This window comes from Phocoena sinus, chromosome 3, assembly GCF_008692025.1.
Source record: "Phocoena sinus isolate mPhoSin1 chromosome 3, mPhoSin1.pri, whole genome shotgun sequence".
Taxonomy (NCBI): domain Eukaryota; kingdom Metazoa; phylum Chordata; class Mammalia; order Artiodactyla; family Phocoenidae; genus Phocoena; species Phocoena sinus.
Window position 1 is genome coordinate 57,885,487 of NC_045765.1, and position 26,389 is coordinate 57,911,875.

General features: G+C 44.6%; 1 protein-coding gene across 1 annotated transcript in view; it reads left to right on the forward strand.

Annotated features, from left to right (window-relative positions):
• The window catches only part of SPOCK1 (SPARC (osteonectin), cwcv and kazal like domains proteoglycan 1), a 567,180-nt gene that overhangs the window by 529,440 nt on the left and 11,351 nt on the right, over positions 1 to 26,389 (forward strand). Inside the window, exons 6-8 of the mRNA XM_032629178.1 lie at positions 16,055 to 16,171; positions 19,966 to 20,187; positions 24,585 to 24,647. Coding sequence (XP_032485069.1) covers positions 16,055 to 16,171; positions 19,966 to 20,187; positions 24,585 to 24,647 — 402 coding nt within the window. The remainder of the gene's footprint in view (positions 1 to 16,054; positions 16,172 to 19,965; positions 20,188 to 24,584; positions 24,648 to 26,389) is intronic.

Below are 26,389 nucleotides of genomic sequence, written 5' to 3' on the forward strand. Positions count from 1 at the left end.
TGTTTGTTTTTTTCTTATTGAGCTGCATGAGCTGCTTATAAATTATGGAGATTAATCCTTTGTCAGTTGCTTCATTTGCAAATATTTTCTCCCATTCTGAGGGCTGTCTTTTGGTCTTGTTTATGGTTTCCTTTGCTGTGCAAAAGCCTTGAAGTTTCATTAGGTCCCATTTGTTTATTTTTGTTTTTATTTCCATTTCTGTAGGAGGTGGGTCAAAAAGGATCTTGCTGTGATTTATGTCATAGAGTGTTCTATGTTTTCCTCGAAGAGTTTGATAGTGTCTGGCCTTATATTTAGGTCTTTAATCCATTTTGAGCTTATGTTTGTGTATGGTGTTAGGGATTGTTCTAATATCATACTTTTACATGTACCTGTCCAGTTTTCCCAGCACCAATTATTAAAGAGGCTGTCCTTTCTCCACTGTACATTCCTGCCTCCTTTATCAAAGATAAGGTGACCATATGTGCATGGGTTTATCTCTAGGCTTTCTATCCTGTTCCATTGATCTATATTTCTGTTTCTATGCTAGTACCATACTGTCTTGATTACTGTAGCTTTGTAGTATAGCCTGAAGTCAGGGAGCCTGATTCCTCCAGCTCTGTTTTTTGTTCTCAAGATTGCTTTGACTATTTGGGGTCTTTTGTGTTTCCATACAAATTGTGAAATTTTTTATTCCAGTTCTGTGAAAAATGCCAGTGGTAGTTTGATAGGGATTGCATTGGATCTGTAGATTGCTTTGGGTAGTACAGTCATTTTCACAATGTTGATTCTTCCAATCCAAGAACATGGTATATCTCTCCATCTATTTGTATCATCCTTAATTTCTTTCATCAGTGTCTTATAATTTTCTGCATGCAGGTCTTTTGTCTCCTTCGGTAGGTTTATTCCTAGATATTTTATTCTTTTTTTTCCAGTGGTAAATGGGGCGTTTTCTTAATTTTACTTTCAGATTTTTCATCATTAGTGTATAGGAATGCCAGAGATTTCTGTGCATTAATTTTGTATCCTGCTACTTTACCAAGTTCATTGATTAGCTCTAGTAGTTTTCTAGTAGCATCTTTAGGATTCTCTATGTATAGTATCATGTCATCTGCAAACAGTGACAGCTTTACTTCTTCTTTTCCGATTTGGATTCCTTTTATTTCCTTTTCTTCTCTGATTGCTGTGGCTAAAACTTCTAAAACTATGTTGAATAAGGGTGGTGAGAGTGGGCAACCTTGTCTTGTTCCTGATCTTAGTGGAAATGGTTTCAGTTTTTCACCATTGAGGACGATGTTGGCTGTGGGTTTGTCATATATGGCCTTTATTATGTTGAGGAAAGTTCCCTCTATGCCTACTTTCTGCAGGGGTTTTATCATAAATGGATGTTGAATTTTGTCGAAAGCTTTCTCTGCATCTATTGAGATGATCATATGGTTTTTCTCTTTCAATTTGTGAATATGGTGTATCACATTGATTCATTTGCGTATATTGAAGAATCCTTGCATTCCTGGAATAAACCCCACTTGATCATGGTGTATGATCCTTTTAATGTGTTGTTGGATTCTGTTTGCTAGTATTTTGTTGAGGATTTTTGCATCTATGTTCATCAGTGATATTGGCCTTGTCTGGTTTTGGTATCTGGGTGATGGTGGCCTCATAGAATGAGTTTCAGAGTGTTCCTCCCTCTGCTATATTTTGGAAGAGTTTGAGAAGGATAGGTGTTAGCTCTCCTCTAAATGTTTGATAGAATTCGCCTGTGAAGCCATCTGGTCCTGGGCTTTTGTTTGTTGGAAGATTTTTAATCACAGTTTCAATTTCAGGGCTTGTGATTGGTCTGTTCATATTTTCTATATCTTCCTGATTCAGTCTTCGCAGGTTGTGCATTTCTAAGAATGTGTCCATTTCTTCTGGGTTGTCCATTTTATTGGCATAGAATTGCTTGTAGTAATCTCTCATGATCCTTTGTGTTTCTGCAGTGTCAGTTGTTACTTCTCCTTTTTCATTTCTAATTCTATTGATTTGTCTTCTCCCTTTTTCTCTTGATGAGTCTGGCTAATGGTTTATCAATTTTGTTTATCTTCTCAGAGAACCAGCTTTTAGTTTTATTGATCTTTGCTATCATTTCCTTCGTTTCTTTTTCATTTATTTCTGATCTGATATTCATGATTTCTTTCCTTCTGCTACCTTTGGGGTATTTTTGTTCTTCTTTCTCTAATTGCTTTAGGTGCAAGGTTACGTTGTTTATTTGAGATGTTTCCTGGTTCTTAAGGTAGGATTGTATTACTATAAACTTCCCTCTTAGAACTGCTTTTGCTGCATCCCATAGGTTTTGGGTCATCGTGTCTCCATTGTCATTTGTTTCTAGGTATTTTTTGCTTTCCTCTTTGATTTCTTCAGTGATCACTTCGTTATTAAATAGTGTATTGTTTAGCCTCCATGTGTTTGTATTTTTTACAGATCTTTTCCTGTAATTGATATCTAGTTTCATAGCGTTGTGGTCAGAAAAGATACTTGATACAATTTCAATTTTCTTAAATTTATCAAGGCTTGATTTGTGACCCAAGATATGATCTATCCTGAGAATGTTCCATGAGCACTTGAGAAAAATGTGTATTCTGTTGTTTTTGGATGGAATTTCCTATAAATATCAATTAAGTCCATCCTGTTTAATGTATCATTTAAAGCTTGTGTTTCCTTATTTATTTTCATTTTGGATGATCTGTCCATTGGTGAAAGTGGGGTGTTAAAGTCCCCTGCTATGATTGTGTTACTGTCGATTTCCCCTTTTATGGCTGTTAGTATTTGCCTTATGTATTGAGGTGCTCCTATGTTGGGTGCATAAATATTTACAATTGTTATATCTTCTTCTCGGATCAATCCCTTGATCATTATGTAGTGTCCTTCTTTGCCTCTTGTAATAGTCTTTATTTTAAAGTCTATTTTGTCTGATATGAGAATTGCTACTCCAGCTTTCTTTTGGTTTCTACTTGCATGGAATATCTTTTTCCATCCCCTTACTTTCAGTCTGTATGTGTCTCTAGGTGTGAAGTGGGTCTCTTGTAGACAGCATATACATGGGTCTTGTTTTTGTAGCCATTCAGCCAGTCTGTGTCTTTTGGTGGGATCATTTAATCCATTTACATTAAGGTAATTATCGATATGTATGTTCATCATTTTCTTGATTGTTTTGGGTTCGTTATTGTAGGTCTTTTCCTTCTCTTGTATTTCTTGCCTAGAGAAGTTCCTCTGGCATTTGTTGTAAAGCTGGTTTGGTGGTGCTGAACTCTCTCAGCTTTTGCTTGTCTGTAAAGGTTTTAATTTCTCCATCAAATCTGAATGAGATCCTTGCTGGGCAGAGTAATCTTGGTTGTAGGTTTTTCTCTTTCATCACTTTAAATATGTCCTGCCAGTCCCTTCTGGCTTGCAGAGTTTCTGCTGAAAGATCAGCTGTTAACCTTATGGGGATTCCCTTGTGTGTTATTTTTCCCTTGCTGCTTTTAATATGTTTTCTTTGTGTATTTAATTTTTGATCGTTTGATTAATATGTGTCTTGGCGTGTTTCTCCTTGGATTTATCCTGTATGGGACTCTCTGTGCTTCCTGGACTTGATTAACTATTTCCTTTCCCATATTAGGGAAGTTTTCAACTATAATCTCTTCAAATATTTTCTCAGTCCCCTTCTTTTTCTCTTCTTCTTCTGGGACCCCTATAATTCAAATGTTGGTGCATTTAATTTTGTCCCAGAGATCTCTGAAACTGTCCTCAATTCTTTTCATTCTTTTTTCTTTATTCTACTCTGCAGCAGTTATTTCCACTATTTTATCTTCCAGGTCCCTTATCCGTTCTTCTGCCTCAGTTATTCTGCTATTGATCCCATCTAGAGTATTTTTAATTTCATTTATTGTGTTGTTCATCATTGCTTGCTTCATCTTTAGTTCTTCTAGGTCCTTGTTATACGTTTCTTGCATTTTTCTCTATTGTATTTCCACGATTTTGGATCCTCTTTACTATCATTATTCTGAATTCTTTTTCAGGTAGACTGCCTATTTCCTCTTCATTTGTTAGGTCTGGTGGGTTTTTATCTTGCTCCTTCATCTGCTGTGTGTTTTTCTGTCTTTTCATTTTGCTTATCTTACTGTGTTTGGGGTTTCCTTTTTGCAGGCTGAAGTTTCGTAGTTCCTGTTGTTTTTAGTGTCTGTCACCAGTGGCTAAGGTTGGTTCATTGGGTTGTGTAGGCTTCCTGGTGGAGGGTACTAGCGCCTGTGTTCTGGTGGGTGAGGCTGGATCTTGTCTTTCTGGTGGGCAGGTCCACGTCTGGTGGTGTGTTTTGGGGTGTCTGTAGACTTATTATGATTTTGGGCAGCCTCTCTGCTAATGGTGGGGTTGTGTTCCTGTCTTGTTAGTTGTTTGGCATAGGATGTACAGCACTGTAGCTTGCTGGTCGTTGAGTGAAGCTGGGTGCTGGTTTTGAGATGGAGATCTCTGGGAGATTTTTGCCTTTTGATATTATGGGAAGCTGGGAGGTCTCTTGTGGCCCAGTGTCCTGAAGTTGGCTCTCCCACCTCAGAGGCACAGCACTGACTCCTGGCTGGAGCACCAAGAGCCTTTCATCCACATGGCTCAGAATAAAAGGGAGAAAAAGTAGAAAGAAAGAAAGAGGGTAAAATAAAATAAAGTAAGATAAAATAAAATAAAGTTATTAAAATAAAAAATAATTATTAAGAAAAAAAATTTTTAAAAAAAACGGACAGATAGAACTCTAGGACAAATGGTGAAAGCAAAGCTATACAGACGAAATCTCACACAGAAGCATACACATACACACTTGCAGAAAGAGGAAAAGGGGAAAAAATAATAAATCTTGCTCTCAAAGTCCGCCTCCTCAATTTGGGATGATTTGTTGTCTATTCATATATTCCACAGATGCAGGGTACATCAGGTTGATTTTGGAGATTTAATCTGCTGCTCCTCAGGCTGCTGGGAGAGATTTCCCATTCTTTTCTTTGTTCGCACAGCTCCTGCGTCTCAGCTTTGGATTTGGCCCCGCCTCTGCATGGAGGTTGCTGGAGGGCGTTTGTTCTTAGCTCAGACAGGACGGGGTTAAAGGAGCCGCTGATTCGGGGGCTCCGGCTCACTCAGGTTAGGGGGAGGGAGGGGTACAGAGTGTGGGGTGAGCCTGCGGTGGCCGAGGCCAACCAGCCTGACGTTGCACCAGCCTGAGGCGCGCCTGTGCGTTCTCCGGGGGAAGTTGTCCCTGGATCATGGGACCCTGGCAGTGGCGGGCTGCACAGGCTCCCGGGAGGGGAGGTGTGCAAAGTGACCTGTGCTTGCACACAGGCTTCTTGGTGGCGGCAGCAGCAGCCTTAGCGTCTCATGCCCGTCTCTAGGTCCGCTCTGATAGCCACGGCTCGCGCCCGTCTCTGGAGCTCCTTTAAGCAGCGCTCTTAATCCCCTCTCCTCGCGCACCAGGAAACAAAGAGGGAAGAAAAAGTCTCTTGCCTCTTTGGCAGGTCCAGACATTTCCCTGGACTCCCTCCTGGCTAGCCGTGGTGCACTAGCCCCTTCAGGCTGTGTTCACGCCGCCAGTCCTCTCCCTGTGCTCAGACCAAAGCCCGAGCCTCAGCTCCCAGCCCCGCCTGTCCCGGCGGGTGAGCACACAAGCCTCTCAGGCTGGTGAGTGCCGGTCGGCACCGATCCTCTGTGCGGAAATCTCTCTGCTCTGCCCTCCGCCCCCCTGTTGCTGCGCTCTCCTCCACGGCTTTGAAGCTTCCCCCCTCCACCACCCGCAGACTCCGCCCGTGAAGGGGCTTCTAGCATGTGGAAACCTTTCCTCCTTCACGGCTCCCTCCCACTGGTGCAGGTCCCGTCCCAGCTCCCTCCCACTGGTGCAGGTCCCGTCCCTATTCTTTTGTCTCTGTTTATTCTTTTTTCTTTTGCCCTACCCAGGTACGTGGGGAGTTTCTTGCCTTTTGGGAGGTCTGAGGTTTTGCCAGCTTTCAGTAGGTGTTCTGTAGTAGTTGTTCCATGTGTAGATGTATTTCTGGTGTATCTGTGGGGAGGAAGGTGATCTCTGCGTCTTACTCTTCTGCCATCTTCTATAATCTGTCCTTTCTTGTAGCTTGTACCATTAATTAGTTTAACTCATTTTCCTCCCAGCTTAATGCCAGTATCTTAAGCTCTTTCTAAGGTTGCTTTTTAAAAAGGACTTTATTAGTGAGCTTCTGAATAATGGGGCCCTAATTCCTTTGCTCATGCCTGTCTTTACACAAAACGATGCCCTCTCTAAGGGTAAGAGAACACGCATATCTATTGATGTTTTAGGCACTGAAAAGTAAAAACGGGAATTACATATAATAATGCAATTTAATTTGAGCAGGCACAACCTGGCTCAAATCTCTGTTAGATGACCTCCAATTAGAAGTGGGGATTCACCTTGTATGTGCCTTAAAAATCCCATCAGGAAGTCCTGATTTTGTTTTCTGCCACTAAAACTGCTATGGCTGGGAGCGTATCTCTCAGCCTCCCAAGGGTAAGTGCTACCAGCCCTTGACGTTCCTCAGAGGAGAAGATGGTGGTGGCTGCCTGCTGGTTTCTTAAAGCTTCATCTTCACAGTAAATCCCTACCACAACCCCATGAGTTTGAGACTGTTAATGTCACCATTTTACAGATGAAAAACCTGACTCTTGGAGAAGAGCAGTGACTTATGTGAAAACCAACCACTTGTACACTGGGAGCTGGTGTTCAAACCCAGGGCTGTCAGACCCAGAAGCTTGAACTCTTTTTTTATTTCTTTTAATTTTTTAAAAAAAATTATTGAAGTATAGTTGATTTACAGTGTTGTGTTAATTTCTTCTGTACAGCAAAGTGACTCAGTTATACATATATATTCTTTTTCATATTCTTTTCCATTAGGGAAAATATCACAGCATATTGACTATAGGTCCCTGTACTCTACGATAGGACCTTATTGTTTATCCATCCTATGTATAATAGTTTGCCTCTGCTAATCCCAAACTCCCAGTCCTTCCCTCCCATACCCCGCCTCTCCCCATTGGCAACCACAAGTCTTTTCTCTGTATCTGCTGAGTCTCTTTTCATTTTGTAGATATGTTGATTTGTGTTGTATTTTAGATTCCACACATAAGTGATACCATACGGTATTTGTCTTTCTTTCTGACTTTGCTTAGTATTGATAATCTCTAGGTTCATCCATGTTGCTGCAGATGGCATTATTTCATCCTTTCTGATGACCGAGTAATGTTGCATTGTGTATGTGTGTGTATGTATATGTGTGTGTACATACATTTTCTTTATCCATTCACCTGCTGATGGACATTTAGGTTGTTTCCATGTCTTGGCTATTGTAAGTAGTGCTGCTATGAACATAGGGGTGCGTGTATCTTTTCGAATTATAGTTTTGCCTGGGTATATGCCCAGGAGTGGAATTGCTGAATCCTGTGGTAATTCTGTTTTTAGTTTTTTAAGGAACCTCCATACTGTTCTCCGTAGTGGCTGCACCAATTTACATTCTCACCAACAGTGTAAGAGGGTTCCTTTTTCTCCACACCCTCTCCAGCATTTGTTACTTGTAGACTTTTTAATGACGGCCATTCTGAACGGTGTGAGGCGGTACCTCGTTGTAGTTTTGACGTGCATTTCTCTAATAATTAGCGGTGTTGAGCATCTTTTCATGTGCCTATTGGCCATCTGTATGTAGAAGCTTGAACTCTTAATGCAGTGCCAAACCCCTGTTTGTATTCAGGGCAGGGAGTGGGGTTCTGACCCCTGTGGTCAAGTGCGTGGTCTTTAACTTGTGGAAGAGGGTCTCCCTTGCTTATGGGGCCAGAGTAGAGGTGCAGGCACCAGGCGTCATGGTGTGTGAGCAGATCAAGTGAATGTCAAATCAGGAGAACTGGGTTTGAACGTCTGTTTTACTGTTGACCATCTGTAGGACCTTGGCAATGTTGCCTCACCTCTGAGAAACAGCAGGGGAGTGTCGTATCCTACTAGCTGGCTTCAGGGGTTGTTTCATGTGAAAATACCACACGCATGCTCTGGATTCCCATACTTTTCCACTTGGTGGATCCACAAACACAAATAATCTCAGAGCCAGTGGTTACCAAGTGCTGAGCACTTAAGTCCGTTCTAGTCCAGTCCTCCCATGATGCTGCGAGCTTGTTCTGTCATCACCTCCATTCTGCAGATGTGGAAACTGACGATTGGAAAAGTCACCTGTCCAGTCTCAGCTAGGATGGCAGAGCTGGCTTCAGAGCTCAGCTCTGTGTTTCTCCAGAGCCTAGATACTCTCTCCTGCCTCCCTGGGATTCTTTTAAAGCAGTATGGCTGGTTATTGCTCTTAAAAACCATGCTAAGCAGAATCAACCAACTCTCACCTCTCTGAGTTCCAGCTGATTAGCGCCCACGTTCCCAAGGGAGCTGTAGCCTTGCTCGTCCTCCCTGTCTTTCAAGCTCCCGTGGAGTGTAGCACCCCCTGCTGAGCATTGCTGCACACTCCCCCCACCAGCACTGGGACACTTGCTGTGTGCTAGATATTCAACGGCACGAGGGACCCAGTCCTTCTTGGGAAGAGGCAGCCGAAGCTTCCCGGCAGCATGAGGATGCCAGGGTAGAAAGAAGAGGCTGGACCCTAGGCAAGGCAGTTCAGGAAGACATCCTTGAGTCGATCCAGTCCAGGCTCTGCCCAGCACCTATTTTGGCCCTGAAGGAGGCTCAGCTGGACCTTTTACAGAAGATGCTAATTGCAAACACTCTGAGCGCATCGATCCACTGCTGCTCTGATTAGCTAACTATGCACAACAGCACCTAGAAGGGCTGAAGGAGATTAGCTTGAAAGGACCGGCACCAGGTCATTTCTGAGAGGCCTCCCGGCCTGCTCCAGAGAAAACTCCAGTCTGGCCCAACTCTTTAATTACCTTCAGAGGCACTAAAGCTTAAGTTACATTCTTATTGTTTTCATATTAGCTTCTGCCCGAGTCCTGAGCTAAGCACTGGTGAGGCTACGGTTAGGGAGGGAGGGTCCATGTGACGGGCGGGTGGTTTTCTCGTTTGGCTCTTTAGTTGCAAGATTTCATGAGTTTCCAGAGTGTACCGGTAATTGGTTCCCTAGCAGAGGCTTACGGATATCCTATAATGCTTGCGTGTCGGATTTGCCATTTTCAAACATCCCCAATTGGGTGTTCAAATGTGGCTTCCGTTAGGATTTGTAACGCACAGACACACTCACACTTGCTCTCTCTGTTAGATATTAACACTGTAGCTCCAAATGCAGAATGTCTACGGTCTGGCCCCGCTTCTATTTTTTACCTCATCTCTGACATATTTTTATACCTCGGATTGTCTCCTTACCTTCCCCCTTTCTAATCCTCTAAGAGGGCTTTGCAGCATGTCATTCAGCCCCCAAAGTCAGCAATAAGCCGAGATCAGCTTGGAACACCAGTCATCGCCCTTGGGAGCACTTTTCAAAGGAGCACAGGTTCCCCAGCTCCTATCTCTCCCCTTCCAAAGACTTTACCTATTTTGAAACTTCCTCACTAACCCTTGGCTTTGTCTGAAGGAAGACAGAGGAGGCAGGGAAGAAGGGGTGATGGGGGCAGGCAGAGCCAGGCTACTGACGCTCGTTCGGTGAAGGAGCAAGCCGCTCTCTCCCCCCAGCACTGCTTACCTGGGCTAACTTCTCCATAGGCAAATACTCCTAGATCAGAGTGCCCCCCTCCTCTCTCATGACCCCACCAGGGCTGCAGTGACCTTGTCATCGCTTTCTACCCTATGATGTTGGCCACAGTGTATCCTTCTCCCTCCCGTCAGCTGGGCCACTCATGATGCACTCCGGGCTTTGTTTCAACACTGTCTGCATTCAGAGCCCATCGTGCCTAATACCCCTTAAAGCTTCAGGCCTTGTGGAGAGAGGAGAGAGTGCCCGGGTAGAAAAAGTGATTGCTACATTTTCTTTCCAGGGCTTTATACCTTCCACAGAGGCTGCATGTGCCTTACTTACACTTGCTTATTGCATTCTGTTCATATTTTCGAAACAGACAGGGAAAGCCCACTGGGAGAGCACCACCTTACCTGGGCCCTTCTCTGCCCGAGTGCTGTGCTTTCCTTGGGGAGGGAACTGTCTTCCTGCACATTTGGAGAAATGCAGTGGCCCTGTACTTTTCTCTACTAAAGCCCCAGTGGCTGCACAGGTGATACATGCTTCTGGGAGCGTAACAGGAAGGCAGCAGGCTGGACGCAGTCCTTCCAAAGATCCACTGTTCTCACACCAAAGCTAATGAAGGTGGGAGCCTACATGCTCCCTCCATCCTCTGATACTCAGCTAGCTTCCTCTGCTGGTAGAGCTTCCTTTACCTGTGAGGGCCTGATGTTTCGATTTTTTTCAACCCAGAACATCATGGACCAAGTATATTAGTTGTCTCAGTTAGTACTGGCTACCCACAAGCCCAATCAATCCAAAAAGCTGGTCCAGGACCCAGGGGCAGCCCAGCAAGATAATAGCCGAGATCCAAATCCTGTCTCTGCCACTTGATAGCTGTTTGACTTGGGGATTTTATAACCACTGTGTTCATGTTTTCTTTCAATACCTATATTTTGAACAACAATTATGTATCCATCCTTATGGTAAGTGCTGGGAATATCAGGTGTGGGGAAATCAGACCAAGCCCTCCCATCATGGAGCTTTTCCACCTTGAGGAAGGCAGATATAAATTATAACCTGAATCTCTTGGACTTGTACTGACCCACCTACAAAATAAGGACAGGAGAGATGTCATTCTTTATATCCCAGGCGTCTCCTCAGGCTTTTTTTTTTAAAAAAGCGTAGGAATAAAATTCTAACATATTATGCAGACAATTGGGAAATGGGAAGGGGAACATAAATTTATCAAGTCCCTGCTGTATGCCAGTAACTGTGAGCTATGTTTTGTTTGTTTGTTTGTTTTCTTTTTGCGGTACGCGGGCCTCTCACTGTTGTGGCCTCTCCCATTGCGGAGCACAGGCTCTGGACGCGCAGGCTCAGCGGCCATGGCTCACGGGCCCAGCCACTTCGCGGCATGTGGGATCTTCCCGGACAGGGGCACGAAGCCGCGTCCCCTGCATCGGCAGGCGGACTCTCAACCACTGCACCACCAGGGAAGCCCTGAGCTATGTTTTATTGATAGTGTCTCATCTTACTCCATGCAGTGATGCTATGAGCTAAGCTTTATTACGCCATTGTGCAGATGGACGGATTGAAGTTTACAAAAGGCAGCAAGAGCACTGTTATGCCCAGTTAATAAGTATGCGTTGAGAGCATTCTTTTTTACTTATTTACTTGTTTATTTTTGCCTGTGTTGGGCCTTTGTTGCTGCACACAGGCTTTCTCTAGTTTCGGCGAGTGGTGGCTACTCCTCGTTGCGGTGCGTGGGCTTCTCATTGTGGTGGCGTGCGGGCTTCAGTAGTTGTGGCACATGGGCTCAGTAGTTGCGGCTCACAGGCTCTAGAGCTCAGGCTCAGTAGTAGTGGTGCACAGGCTTAGTTGCTCCGTGGCATATGGGATCTTCCAGGACCAGGGCTCGAACCCGTGTCCCCTGCAGTGGCAGGCGGATTCTTAACTACTGGGCCACCAGGGAGATCCCATTCTTTATGCCAGGAGCTGAGGGCATAAGGTGCTGGGCCCCAAGGCCTGAGCCAGCCTCGGGGCATGTTTTGTGTTGCTATGATCTAGAGGGGGAGATGGACGCTGAGCCAGAAGTTACAGGTGTGCTGAGTGCCATCTGAGGAGCAAGACTTCGAAAGCATTATAAAAGGGAAAACTCACCTGGTTCGAGGGTTAGAGAATCGGAGAGAAAATACCTTTAAAGCAGAGATCTGATGGAGAGTAGGCATTAGCAAGACAAAGAGAAGAGATGTGCTCCAGGGGGAACAGGTGCGTGGAAAGGACAGTAAGGGCAGAGCCTCGAGGCCGAGGAGGAGAGACTAGAGATGGATCTCACATTGAGGAGTTTGGGTGAGCAGTTGGGAGCCTCTGGAGTAGCTAAGTGGGGAACCGACTTGATCAAATCTGCATTTTAGAAAGATCACTTTGGCTGCTGTTCGGCGAAGGGAACGTGGGAGCAAGTTGGGGAGACCGATTAAGGAGCCTGTTACCATTGTCTTGATGGTGGGAGGTCATGGTGGCACCATGGGCTGGCAGTGGGCTAGCAAGAAGCAGGCAACTTTGCGCGGGAGTCCAGGACACCAGGCCCAGGTGTTTGCCCTGAGGCTCTGAGGGCCATTCTCTGACTACGGGAGGAGGTGGCAATTGGGGTCAGTGGATCTCCAAGACGCCACCAACACACCAGCCATGCTCGGCAGACTGAGATCATGGAAGGAAGATGGAGACTAAGCTGTAGGAACAGGAAGGCAGATATGGAGAGACTGAGGAAGAGGATGCTGGGCAGAGACGACTGGGAGGATGATAGCCATTAAAACTGAGCTGAAGCCAGGGCTGGGGGCGAGAGGGAAGAGAATGGAGAGTAGGAGGGCAGGGCACTGACTGCGCCCACCACTTGGGAAGGTAAAGTAGGGGACAGGGATCCAGCCCCGGCGTCTGTGACTGAGCCAGATCCCTTCCCAAGACGGAAGCATCTTTCCCTCTGATGATCTGATGCTGGTTGCCTGAGGACCTTGTTTCTCTCACCAGGAGGAGTGGAGAGACCATCAGACACCCCTCTAGAAATCACAGGAGTTGCCCACCTCCAGGCAGGGCGTGAGATGGCAGGTGGACGTGGTCTTATGGTTTCCTCCACACAGAAATTACTTTTTCCCCAGGAAGGAACCAAGTGTGTGAGAGGTACCCTTCGGGTCCCCTCTTTCTCAAAGCATTAGTCCTCCTTTCCGACCTTTATCAGGGGCTATGATAGGCATCTTAAAAGGCAAGCGCTTTTCTCCCATTGCCAGCCTGTTGTGGCTAGAATACCAAATCTGAGCAAATAGCTCTCTGTGTGCTGTCGTCTTTGATTATTTTTTTCCTCTGGGATATATCTGGCTCCAGGCAGACTGTGCCTGACTTTCTCCTTGTAAGGACCATTCGGTTGAGGACACTGTGAGTGAACAGGGCCGAGTAATTGAGCGCCTCCTATCTCCGATTCAGCTTTCTGATCTCTCTCTACCCAGGCCAGTGGTGTCCTGCTTGAGGACTTCTCCCTGAGCGACAGATTTGCTCCTTCGAGACTCCAGTCCCTGGTTCCATCAGCCATCCAAAGCCTGTGTACTTTGGGCAGTCGGCGGGAAATTCGGCCGTCTTCTAAAGATATAGATTAACTGCACATCTGTCAGGGTTTAGTTAAACATGACTAATTTATCCTGCAGTGTGAGGTGGGGATTCATTTCCTTTGCAAGTTGACTTGGCAATTTTCTCTGCTCAAAGAACATTTAGAATAGATGGTGTGCATGGCAATCAGGAAGAAATAGATACTATTAATTTTCCATTTTTCAAATGTGAGATTGACTATACAGCCCATATCCCATTCTCCTCGGAAAAACAGACCACCTCCTCTCCCGTTTAGAGCTGTGCACTGTCTGAAAACTCAGAAAAGAGGGCCTTCTAGTCCCCAGAGGGTCTGAGTTGGGGCCGATAAGCACGTTAGTGGGGGCCTGCACCCGGGGGCCAGTCCTGGTACCTGGCAGAGCCGTGTGGCACCGCCATCAGCCACAGTTCCTCCTCCTTCTATGGCTCAGCATGAGATGCGGGTTCCCAGCTTGAGCGAGCTTGTGGTCTCCTTCCTCGGCTAATCTGTTCAGATTGGAGGGAAGGACTGGAGGCACAGGCTTGCGTGTCAGGATATCATGATGGGCCTCCGAAAGTTGGAAATCCCAAAGGGATAGCTAACTTCATCCAGCGCTCGCCATACAATGTTCGGCCGCCGTGATGGAAGTAGTCTGTATCTGTGCTCTCCCAGGTGGAGTCATTCGCTAGCCGCGTGTGACTGCTGAGTACTTGGAACGGGGTGGGTGCAACTGAGGAACGAAATGTTGACTTTTATTTCATTTTAGTTAATTTAAATGAAAATAGCCACATATGGCTCATGGTAACTCTGTTGGATAGCACAGGTATCTGTGTTCACCCGTTTCCTGTGTGGCCAAAGCCAGTTGTGTTTAGATATCTTTGTCTTACTGGTTTTCTGAATGCTGTTCTGTTTGCTCCAAACTTACTGATAAGTTGTATAAAAACAATCGTAGAGGTAATAAAACTCATAGCTGGCACATGCTGAGTAATTACTATATACCATGTGCTTTGCTAAGCCCTCTAACACACCTCATCTCATTTATAGTCACATAATGATACCCTGAGTTTACGGATGACGAAACTTGAGTCACCCAGCCAGCCAGTGGTCAAGCGGGGATTCACAGCAGGCAGCGAGACCCCAGAGCTCTTACGTACTCTGCTGCCTCTCCCGACAGACCTCAGGGCCGTTGCCTGCCTGGTGTTTTAAGATACGGTCGTGTCCTGCTTGCTGAACGCCAGGTATTGTCTTGAGGTCATTAGCAACCTCCGTATAAACAATGCCCACACACTCCATGCTTTACAGAGTTTACCTCTGGCTCCCGGCTGGAAGGAAGGAAGCAGCTATACATGTGCACTGAGGTTGCACAGACCCAGTCTGGGTCTGCTCACCACCTCCCCTCAGATGGAGGGCAAGAGAGGTCCTTTCCTGCCTGAGGGCTGGGAGGTTTGGCTCGTGTTCTCCATCAAGGACCAAGCCCCAGGCTCAGGAAAGATGGGCTTTCCTGCAAGCAGACATGAACTATAAAAATGAGGAGAGGCTCTGCATCGTGTTGTCTTCTGGAGGGGATTCATCCCTTTGCAGCTCAGATGGGGGCTGGTCGCCTCCGTTGAGTGAGACGCTGCACTTAGTGAAGGCTGGATGGGAGTTTGAGCGAGACCCTCTGCTCGTTGGTCACTGCCCCCGTGCCTTCCACTGGGGTCTCTCCGCACTGAGAGGTTCTAGCCTTAATCTACATCTTGTCAGCACCATGAGACATTCAGAACCTGGCTCTGCATTGTAATGTGGCTTGCTTGGCTTCACAGCCTGACTCCTGCAGCTTTAGAATTTGGGAAAACTGACAGTTGTGGGGTTCACTTCCTATTTACTGAGGCTTTACCTCCTCAGGTCTCTAATTCCTGTCCCTCCGGATGCGAACAACTGCTAAATGCATTGCTGGTTTTTCTGCCTCTTGGGAGCGGCCCACTGCCTGGACCCTTTGTCAGAACTCTCAGCACCCAGAATTAGGGTAAAATCAGGCAGCTAGGGAAAGTCAGCTCCCTCCTCTGCACCACTGTCCCTCCTTTGGGGATTTCTCTCCTCCAGTCTTAGCTCTCTATGAGACTGTCAAATAGCCCGCACCCACCTACCCATCCACCCATCTGGATTTTCTTCTTGCTCTCAGGAGTATTCGTTGGCCTTGCTCTGTCATACCGTAAAAGATAAGCCGGATAGCTAAAGATGGGCTGCATATAGAAAGGACTCTTCCAGGGACAAGGCATCCATCTCTCCATAGGGAAAAGTCAAGTCAGTCTGTTCAAAAGCCGGCAACATAAGCCACATCCACAAACCCAAACGCGGGCTAAAGCGAAATCGAGAGTCGCTCTCACTGGGATCTTTTGGTGTCCCAGGCAGCCTTTCCCTAAGAGCATTAGCTGTTCCTAAATGTTAATCTCTTGCCATGAGTTCAGTGGAAAACATCTTCTCTGGCAACTGCAATAGCAAGCTTGATCGGGTTAGCAAAAGGGACCCGTGACGGTCTTTGGAGGCTGGTGCATGATCGCGAGGCCATCCCAGCTTGCTTTCAGAGTGCCAAGGCAGTCCAAGTTCGGTTGTGCATGGCGCCGCTTGCCATGGGCGTCTCGGCTCTCACTTTGTCATACTCTTTACCTGTGCGAGCAGCATCTTTGGGGCATTTTCACAGTGGCATAAGGAGCTATATCCTGGTTGGAGAGGGAGGTCTGTTAGGAGCATCACATGTTGAGAGCAGAGAGTTCAAACGAGGAGAAGGCCCACGGACTCACTGTTTCTTCCATCTTCTTTTCTCCAGCCTGCACGGACAAGGAGTTGAGGAACCTCGCTTCCCGGCTCAAAGACTGGTTTGGAGCCCTCCACGAGGATGCAAACAGGGTCGTCAAGCCCACCAGCTCCGACACAGCCCAAGGCAGTAAGACCGCTTTACTCTCGCTAATTTACCTCATTTTAAACACCACATTCCCTCCTCAGTTATCGGCTGTTGTTGACTGACCGCCCTAAGATGCTGTTGTTAAAAGAAACACTAAGTTAAATGTAGACACTGACTTGAAGTATGCCCCAGTTTCAGAAATATTGGAGGAGAGGGAAATGCCTTAGAATCAAGAAAATACTACAACTTAACGTTTTTTAAAGTCTGCTTGCAAAATTATCACGTGCTTAGTACAGTCCTTTTGGAAAATGCATTTAAGTAAAGATACCAAAATAACAAACTACTGTGTATAAAATAGATAAGCAACAATATACTATATAACATAGGGAATTATAGCCATTGTCTTGTAATAACCTGCAAAAATACTGAATCACTATGCTGTACCCCTGAAACTAACAAAATATTGTACATCAACCATACTTCAATTAAAAAATGTATAGAAACACAGCCTTTTAACAATTGTAAGCACGTCGTGGCGTGGCATATACTTCAAATGTTCCCTTGCCACGTAGAAAAAAATCTTTATGTCTGTGTGTGTATGTATATACACTCACACACACTTTACAGACTGTCTTATGGCCTTCTTTTATCACCCAGCAATACACTATCTTTCTAGGCTGTTGAATTCTGCCTTGTAATCACTATATAGAATCTCTGTGTATAGATACAACATAATTTATGTAATTAGACCTTTATTTGGGAGCTTTGAAGTTGCTCCTAATCTTCAGCTATTATAAGCAACACGGTAGCAAACATCTTTGATAACTTAGCTCTATGGACGTTAATCAGAGTGCATTTTGTTTTCCATAGATAAACTCCCAGACAAGTGTTCCCTCCGCCATCACTGAACTGGCAGAGACCATACCCAGAGCCTCTCCAGAAGCTGGAGAGAAGACTCAGAGTAGGTCTGCCTGTTTGTACCTTGACAGAGCCTCTCACTGCCTTTAACGCAAAGGCCATTAGGGGAGGGCTCCTGCACACTGTGGCCGATTGGCACAGAACGGCTTTAGTCAACAACACAATTGTCGAGCTGCGCGGAGCTTTGCCACAGCCTCTTCTGTGTAGAGATTTTTATATTGATTTGTCAAAATATAAAAACACACGTTATTTCAAGCAGAGAGTATCTCACCCCATCCCTGATGCCACGCTTGTGTGGACAGGATTTCTGAACGTAATGCTCCTGGGTTGAACTAAGTAGGTAAGAAGTGATACTGGTAATTGGTGGGACCCAGAGTTTAACCAGCATCTGGCCTTCAGGCCAAATTAGAATGATCTTCTTAATTTCGGGTTTATCCTTTGCTGTTCATAGCCATCTAGAGATACTAGTAGAGAATGTTGATCCTAGGGGACAATTCTTTCACCAGTTTGGAACTTTTTTACCTTAAGGGAAAGGTAGATTCTGGGAAGCAAATGCTGAGTGTCCAAAGAGTGGGTCCTGGGGTTGTAGTATCTGTGGGAAGGGGGATGTAAGAAAGAGTCTTTCTTTCCATCCCTGCCAAAGGTTTCCTTGGGAGTTTGTGGGCAGTTAATTCACAGGTAGTCTCTAGAAGCTTTTCCCAGGGGTCTTCCAGGAGCCACTGAGGCCCTCGGCTTTCTGAACGACCTTTCAATGAAGAGCAGATTGACGTGAAAGAGCTGCTCCTCGCAGCCTCCAGTCGTGGGAGGTCCCTTCTGCCTCCCAGGGAGCCTGCAAAAGGCCTGCCCTTGGCCACAGGCAAATCAAGTCCCTGAAGAGGTTTTTAGGTTGGATGTCCTGAAGCAACTGAAGCCAAGGGATATAAAGGAATGACACTTGGTTAGCCCACGAGGCACAGGAGGGAGAGACGTTTTTGTCAGTCCAGGAGTTCTGAAGGGGAAAACCACGGAACCCTAGAAATGCCATGAGCTCGGGGCCAACCAGAAGGGCTGCTCTGTTCCCCTGGATATCAGATGCAGGTGCCCCTTTTCTAGAGCCTTCCAAATTTGGCACTTCTTTTCAGTGGTCAGTCAGCAGTATTAAAATTTCTCTTTCCTGTGTATTAAAATGGTAATATCCTACAACATTGATGCATACTACATAAAATATTCTGTAGAAAAGTGTGGAGCCATTTAGTGTCAGAGTCAATTATCTTGCTTTATTCAGTCGCCCCTGAGGACATCATCATCACAGAGATTGTTCAGTCATGACCTTCAGTCAAAGAAGAGGCCAGATGATGTTCCATAGTCTCTCTTCTTGAAAATCAGGATCTTTCCTAAGATGTGCTTTAAGATATCAAAAGGTATAAATTTAAAAATGGAAAGATTTTTGTATGTTGGAACAGGTAAGTTAAACTTTGCCGTAGCTAGGAAACTTCTCTCAACAAGTTCTTCTGTTGAGCACTTCCTGTGTGCCTGTACTGGCTTCTGGACAGCCAAGACCCTGTTGTAAAGATGCTACTTTAAAGGGTGGGCACGCTTTGCTCTGTCTTATATCCTGCTGACTAAGCAGAGGTTTCTGGTGAGGCACATAGAGCCTGATGAGCAGGCTCTAGGTTACAACCCTAGAGGGTCAATCGATCCCATCAGGATCCTCAGTGACAGTCACTGTGGCAGCCCTTGCATTGCTCATCCCTAAACTTGGCGCCCAAGCCAACTGGATGTCCTCGGCGTAGGAGGCTCCTGTGTCATGCGAAGCAGAGGCAGCCCTGGGAGAGGAGGGACTGAGAATGTAGACTGAGGGTTGGGCCACCTGGGCTTGAATTCCAGCCCCACAATTGTATGACCTTGAGCAAGTAACTTAAATCTTGAGCTTCTTTTCTGTAATCCATAGGGAAGACAAAGCATCATCTCTTAGGGCTGTTAGAAGGATTCAGTGAGATAATTATAAAATGCTGAGAAGAGTGCCTTCAGTAACACAAAAGAAAAGAAAACCAGTCCTAGAAATCCAGATTATGGAATAATTTAACATTGCCTGGTGCTTTGATTCCGAAAGAAAGATGAGTTTTACATGTGGGGTATGCCTTCTCTGGGGTTTGTCTACAGTACACTCAGTATCCCGAGTGTTAAGCCAAGTGTTATTATTCGAGCGCCTACAGTTTCCACTGTAGAAACAAATAATTCTCTAAGAAAACCAACCCTCCTCCCCGCACCTCGGGAAATAAAAAGAAATAATTTTCTGAGTCATGCATGCTTCCATGTCATGTATCTCTTGAGGGGATTGCAGAAAAGAAAAATGGGGAACAGAGGCAGGTACCCTGGCTTGTTTTCCCATTAATGTTCAGACTGCTTGGATTGAACAGTCCTTTGGGATATAATCACTGCTTCTGGATTGTACCACATAGTTTCATCTCACTGCCATCCTTTTACGATAGTTCTTTTGTTTTGATTTTTCAAGTAGTTTTTTTTCCTCAATATAAAAGCATAGTTTGCAGTATTATCCGTTAGTCCTCTTACTCACCATGTTTGTACTCTTCCTTTTTCAGGCATCCCCTGTTTTAAGCAAGTCTGGTAAATGAAAAATCCCTATTTACATCACAGATAAATTAGGATTGGGGATTTATTCCCTTTAGAATATATTCTCCTCAAATGCTGACTTCTGTTTTAGCACATTTTAGACTGTTTCATTTAAAAACCAACCAACCACCACCACATGTTCTGGTAGAAGGCTACTGAGACTGTACCCGTGGAGGGGTAAAGCACCAGGGGAGGAGGTGGAGAGGGTGGGCCCTGGGGCTCCTCTGGGGGCAGAAAGCTGGGGAGCAAGCAGGGCATGAGAGAGTGGGCTTGGTGGCAGCTGAGACATGTCCTTCCCTCTACAGGGTTTGACACCAGCATCCTTCCCATCTGCAAGGACTCCCTGGGCTGGATGTTCAACAAGTTGGACATGAACTATGACCTCCTGCTTGACCACTCAGAGATCAACGCCATCTACCTGGATAAGTATGAGCCCTGTATCAAGCCTCTCTTCAATTCCTGTGACTCCTTCAAGGATGGCAAGCTCTCTAACAATGAGTGGTGCTACTGCTTCCAGAAGCCTGGAGGTAAGGCAGGAGGGAGGTAGGGCCCAGAGGGCAGGGCCACCATGCTGTGCAGGGAAGGGCCCCCTATCATGTCCTGGGGAGATAGACAAGGATCAGCAAGCAGAAAGACACAGCTAGAGAATAAAGCAAATACTCTTTCCTCCTCATTGACCTCCACTTTCAGCTTGGTAGGGAAAACCCAGGAGCATAATTAAGGAGTGTGATATTCCACTCCTCCTTTTAGGAAAATCTTTTAACTGTTGTGCCTCAGCTTTTCCATCTGTAAGACGGGCGTGGAAACCTTTGCTACATAATTCCCAAAGTCAGTGTAAGATCCTTCATGTCTTCGTTTTTTGGTACATTTTCTTCAGATTAGGTCCTTAGGTGTTTCTGTTTGGTTTCAGTAGGAACTCTCTCTATACTAAGACATCAGAATTGGTCTCATCATAGGTATTGCAAATAGTTTTTTTCCCCAAATTGGACTATGTGCGTTTTCGCTAGGGTGAAATTTAAAATTTTAAGATAGTTAGATTTCTCCATCTTTTATTTTGGGCTCCATCTTTTATTTTGGGGCTTCTTAGAAGCCATAAGGCTTACTTTAAGCTTAGAAAGGCATTTCCCACTGTGAGATAGTAAAGCAATTCTCTTCTTTTCTTTAGTACCTTTGTGGGGTTTTGTTTGTTTACAGAAATCTTTTATCACTTTAGTTTTTTGTGTGTATGCAGTCAAGTAGGGTCCCAGTCCCGATCCCTTGAGATGGTTGTCCACTTGCCCATTTGTCATTAATTGACTAACCCATCTTTCTCCCACTAGTTTGAAATGCTTCCTCTATCATATATAAAACTCCTATATGCTCTTTGTATATCTGTCTATTCCTGGGTGCTCTGTCCTACTAATTGACATGTTTTATTATTTAGTGGACCACTCTCTCCTACCATTAACCTTTTTTCAGAATATCGTTATATGTCCTATATGTTTGAACTCTTTGAATTTTATAATCAGTTCATTCAATTAAAAAAAAACTTACTTACTGGTATTTTTTTTAGAATTAGGCAAAATTAGATTAATCTAGAGAGTTGACAGCTATATAATATTGAACCCTTTTATCCTAGAACAGGGTTTGTTTTCGCAGCTGTTATACTTCCCTTATGTTTATTGTTGTTGCCAGTATAGACAATCCATTTTTTCCCATTATATTTCCTCACTGGTGATTGCTTCACTATTAAATTTGTCCCCGGCCACCATACTAAATCCTCACTTTATTTATGATGGTTATTCTGGTTGGTTTCCTTGAATTTTTCAGGTGTGCACTCATATTATCTGCAAATAGTGATAGTGTTTTCTCTTTTCAATTTTTGTACCTCATTTCTTTCTAATCACATCAGCTAGTTCTTCCAAATCGATGTTACATAATAGCCATGCTTTTTACTTCAATAGGAATGCTTGTGGTGGTTCAGCATTAAGCTTAATGATAGCTTTGGGCTCGAGTTCATACTAATTCATGTGGCTTTAGCTCCAGGTTGAGGCTGAATGAAGCAAAGCCTCATTGCTAATACACTAATACTTCACCCGGAGGGGTAATGCCAGGGCCCTGAGAGGGAAGTAACTGCCTTAACCACAAGACACAGCTGAGCCCCTGGCCACATGCGATGTCTCCAGATAGGCTGCCCTTTCAGCAACTGTGGGAGGGAGCAAGGACCCACCTATGGAAAAGAACAGCATCTAGGAGGAGTTGAGCAAAATAATTTGGTGTCATTCTTTGTTTCTTATTTTGTGTACTTCTCCCATTTTCTTAAGTTAGTTCCTTTATTTTTTTGATAAAGTTCCTACCACCTCCCTTCCTGACCCAGAACCAACTTTGGGAGTTCTATTTACCCTCACCTTTCTTTATTATTTCCTATATTTTTAATGTACGTACTTGAGGGTAAAGTTTTCCTCCAAAGTAAAGTACTCCTTTAGCTATAGGCCATGGGTATTCATAGTTTGTATTTTTATTATGGTTAATTTGTAGATATTCTACAGTTAAGGATCTGGGTACCTCTTTGGCCCAATAAAGCTTTGAAAGAGCACTTTTAAACCCTCTTCGTGCTGACTGAGATCATTCTTTATTGCCAAGTTTTAGAAGTTTTTTCAGAAGTTCTCATGGGAATTAGCCTTTGAATGTTGGAAAATATATAAATTTCCTTTATACAGAAGCAAAGATGCTAAGTATAAACTTCCTGGAATCATAGTTTGCTCTCTTGATACTTTAATGTTATTCTCCTAGCCCTGGATGTAGTTACTGAAAGAGTAAACCCATACGAACTTTTCTCCCTTTTGGTGGTGATGTACCCATTTTGCCTGGAGGTCAAAAGGATTCTTTACCTTTCACGGCTATGAACTTCCTTGGACATGTTTTAGTTTTGCTCAGGCTACATCAATCACTTTTTCCTGAGACATGTTATGCTCTTTCGAGCTCTAGAATTAAAACTTTTTTGTCCCACGTGTTTAGTCTCTTCTCATCAGTCACATGGACGTTTCACATCAGTTTTGTTGCTTCAGATATAGCCTTCCTTTCTTTAACGGCTTAATTTTCCTCTTTATGTCATTTATATCCTTGAGCTTTTGTATCTGTGCATTAAAATACTTGTAGACGGTCTTTTTTCATTAGAATCTTTGGTAAATATTTTCTTCTCGGCAGCATACATTTTCTGTCACAAGTTTTTCATCTGAAGTTTGTTCTTGTTCGCTCCTTTTTCTTGCAGCATTTTTAGTAGGTCTCAGTCTTGATTCATTTCTACTTATAAGTAGAGTTTTTAAAGACCGTTTGAGAAAGGGGCCTGACAATTAGAGACGTTCTTCCTGGGGAACTGGCAGTGTTTATGATAGTGCTGCTCCTTCAGGAGCCGTCTTCTAAATGCCTGAAGATTTTTTTCTCTGTATTTCTTCATAGGGAGATGAGCATTTCCATTTGTACCTACCTCATATGGTGACTGTAAAGATTAAATTAATTAGGAGAAAGTTCCAAAACATTAGCTGGTGCATTCTGAGAATTCAGTGAATGTTCATTATTTGCTATAGATGCTACTTTTTTTTTTTTTGCGGCACACGGGCCTCTCACTGTTGTGGCCTCTCCCATTGCGGAGCACAGGCTCCGGACGCGCAGGCTCAGCGGCCCTGGCTCACGGGCCTAGCTGCTCCGTGGCATGTGGGATCCTCCCGGACCAGGGCACGAACCCGTGTCCCCTGCATCGGCAGGCGGACTCTCAACCACTGCGCCACCAGGGAAGCCCTAGATGCTACTTTTAATCATCAAAGAAAGATGGAGTTTGGGTCTCTTTTTTGTTGGTTTCAGGTGGTATCTTTCTCCTGTACTCCGAAATCATCTTAAACCCAGAAGTCAAAAACATGTACTTGATAGTTTCTCTCAAGGAATGAGAAGCAAGACCAGGTGGCATTGTGAAATCCGAAGGGTAACAGATGTAAACAGGCACTCAGGTACCTTCTGCAGACTCCACACTTGTACTTACAGAGGTAGGGTAAGTGCTCTGAGAATCCAAATGTCATGGTCTTTGCTGGAGAACCATGAGCAAATAGCAGAGCCACAGCATCTGCAAAGGCCGGTCATAGTAAAATTAAGATTAGTTAAGATTAGTGAGGTCGCCTTTCTTTTTACTTGGAGTGGAAGTCAAAAGGGTACCACACACTTTCATATGCCCTACTTTAGCCCTGTGGCTCCCACTGTATCAGCCCTTCACTTGAGAATGGACAGTTTTGAGCTCGTTTGTAATAACACACGTTTTATCACTGAAGACATGGAGGCTGAGAGGGATAAAGAGACAGGCCCAAAGTACTTACCTAGGAGGTGGCAAAGCCCAGAGTTAAGGTGTCACCCTTCTGTCCCTCTAGATCTCTTCTGTATCTTCATAGTTGTCCCTTGAGGCCTGTGTTTTACTTTCCTGGGGTAGCGAGCCATGAGGTCGGAAGTAGCCATTCTGATCGTCTTTCTATCCTGCAGTAAGACCTGAGGTAGATTAAGTATTTGTCCCAGTCTGTGGATTCAACACACGTCCCCACTAGTAACATTTTATCCTGGTTCTCAGCTCATAGAAGTCTTGGCTGATAAGAGACTTTTTTTCTTTATATAAGGAAGTAAATAATGAAATCACTGACTAGACACTTGGTATTTGCTTGACTGGTTGGTGGGAAGAAAGATTCCTATGCAGTGCAAGTAGCCCCCGAATACTATTTTAAGTACCTAGTGGTATAAAATGTTGTTTTTGTAAAATTAGTGCCACTAAAATGGCCTGAGTTTGTTTTGCTGCATAGCTGCACAGCAGATGAAGTAATTCCACTCCCAGGTGTGTCAAGAGTGAAACCAGTCATTAGCAATCATATCCCTTACCATCTGGAAACTGACTTTCATAAATTATTTTTAGGTCTCCCTTGCCAGAATGAGATGAACAGGATTCAGAAGCTGAACAAGGGGAAAAGCCTGTTGGGTAGGTACCATTTCTTGCCACTCATTTAAACAACTAATTAAACCACCCGTGTCTCTTGCAATATTGAGCACAGCCATGGTTATTCAATTAGGGACCAGTGTTTTGTGAAAGGACTGCCTCCTATTACCCGAGACAGGGCTCTTCCAGGAAGCTGGTACTATGCGGCAGTCCGCAGGACATACTCTGAGGCTCAGTTAGCTGGCTGAGAAACGCTGCATGCTCCATCAGCGGGAGGAGACGTCAGAGGTCAGCCCACGACCAGTGGGCAGGTCACCGGGCTGAAATCGAGCTAACCCCTCCCTGATCTTGGCTTTTCCTTCTTTCAGGTATGGCCATTAAACGGAGCTCTCAAGGGTTCCTTCCAAGTTAAAATGATAAGCTCTATAAATTCTAGAATTTCCTACATTCTGCAGATCAAGTTGTCCATTCAAGGAGGACGATGAGCCGAGTCCCTTCTAAGTTTATCAGACAGGGTCCAAGGACTCGAGTGCACGTAAACACATTTCTGTTTCATGTGCATGATCACTGGACCCTGTCTCTAGGTTTCTCCTCTTATCTTTTGTCCAAATGTTGAGGTGGAAGCAAGTGGGTTGTGCGAGTGTGTTTTTTCCCTGACATGCAAATCTGTGGCCAAGGTAACAAATGCTGGCTGTTGAAGGTTCCCTTTAGCTCCATACCCTCCTTTGTGCAGCACGCAGAACAGGCCGTTGCTGAGACATCAGAGACACATCATTTGTTTGCCCAAAAAAGAGCCTGCACTGCTTCCCTTGCTTTTTAAAAAGAGAGCTGACAGCTACAACACGAATTATTCTTGTTAAACATTCAGAAGCAGGTTCACCCCCTAAACAGCCTGCCATTTATCTATTTTCTTGAAGGAAACGGGCAAGTTTTTTGCAGATTGGTCTGTGAACTCTAGCCATTTCTCTTCATCTGATGTTTGTGCCACTCAAAGTGCATCTTATCTCCTTCCTTCTACTTTTGAAAATTACTTATTTCGCTGGCTTGCCTTAGACTTCCCACTTCTGATAACACCCTTTTCAGCTCACCAAGAACTCCAAAGTCGTTGTGATCTGGACCTGAGTGTAGGTTCTTCTCCAGTGTTGAAGACATAAAAGCATCTTTCTGGATCCCTCTTCCATTGGGCTTTCCTCCAGTGCAAGGACTTGTGTGCTCAATGATCTGATTCGTCCATGTGCGAGGTTATTTTGGGTTTGAGTGATGTGCTTAAGAGAACTAATAGACAGTGCTATTTTTGGATGCATGGATATCTTCTTACTGCTTCATTGATAATGAGATATTATTTTTAAAGTATGTGGCCTCAGATAAAATGTCTCATCTTTTATTTTCCCCAGTTCATAGGAATGAAAGGCCTATCTTTTTCCTACTGTGAATCCCACCTAGTTTTAAAGCTCACTTTACCACATCTCCCCACATGGGGATATTATTCCAGCTGACTCATAAAAATACCATTTATCTGCTTACAAATTATTTTTTGCAGGGGGAAATCTCCTAATATAACACATGTGTATTCAGGGGCATTCAGATTCCTAGCAGAGACAAGCAATTACAAATTACAGTCAGTTATAATTACTGCCTACTTAGAAAAAAACGGTAATTCTATTACCTTATAGATATAGAGCAGCACCTGCTTCCTACCAACCTGGGGCCTCAAGCCAGGATATATATTTTTTTGTGGGGGGGGGGGGGCATCTATTAACTGCTCTTGTTTTCCAACTGCAGCT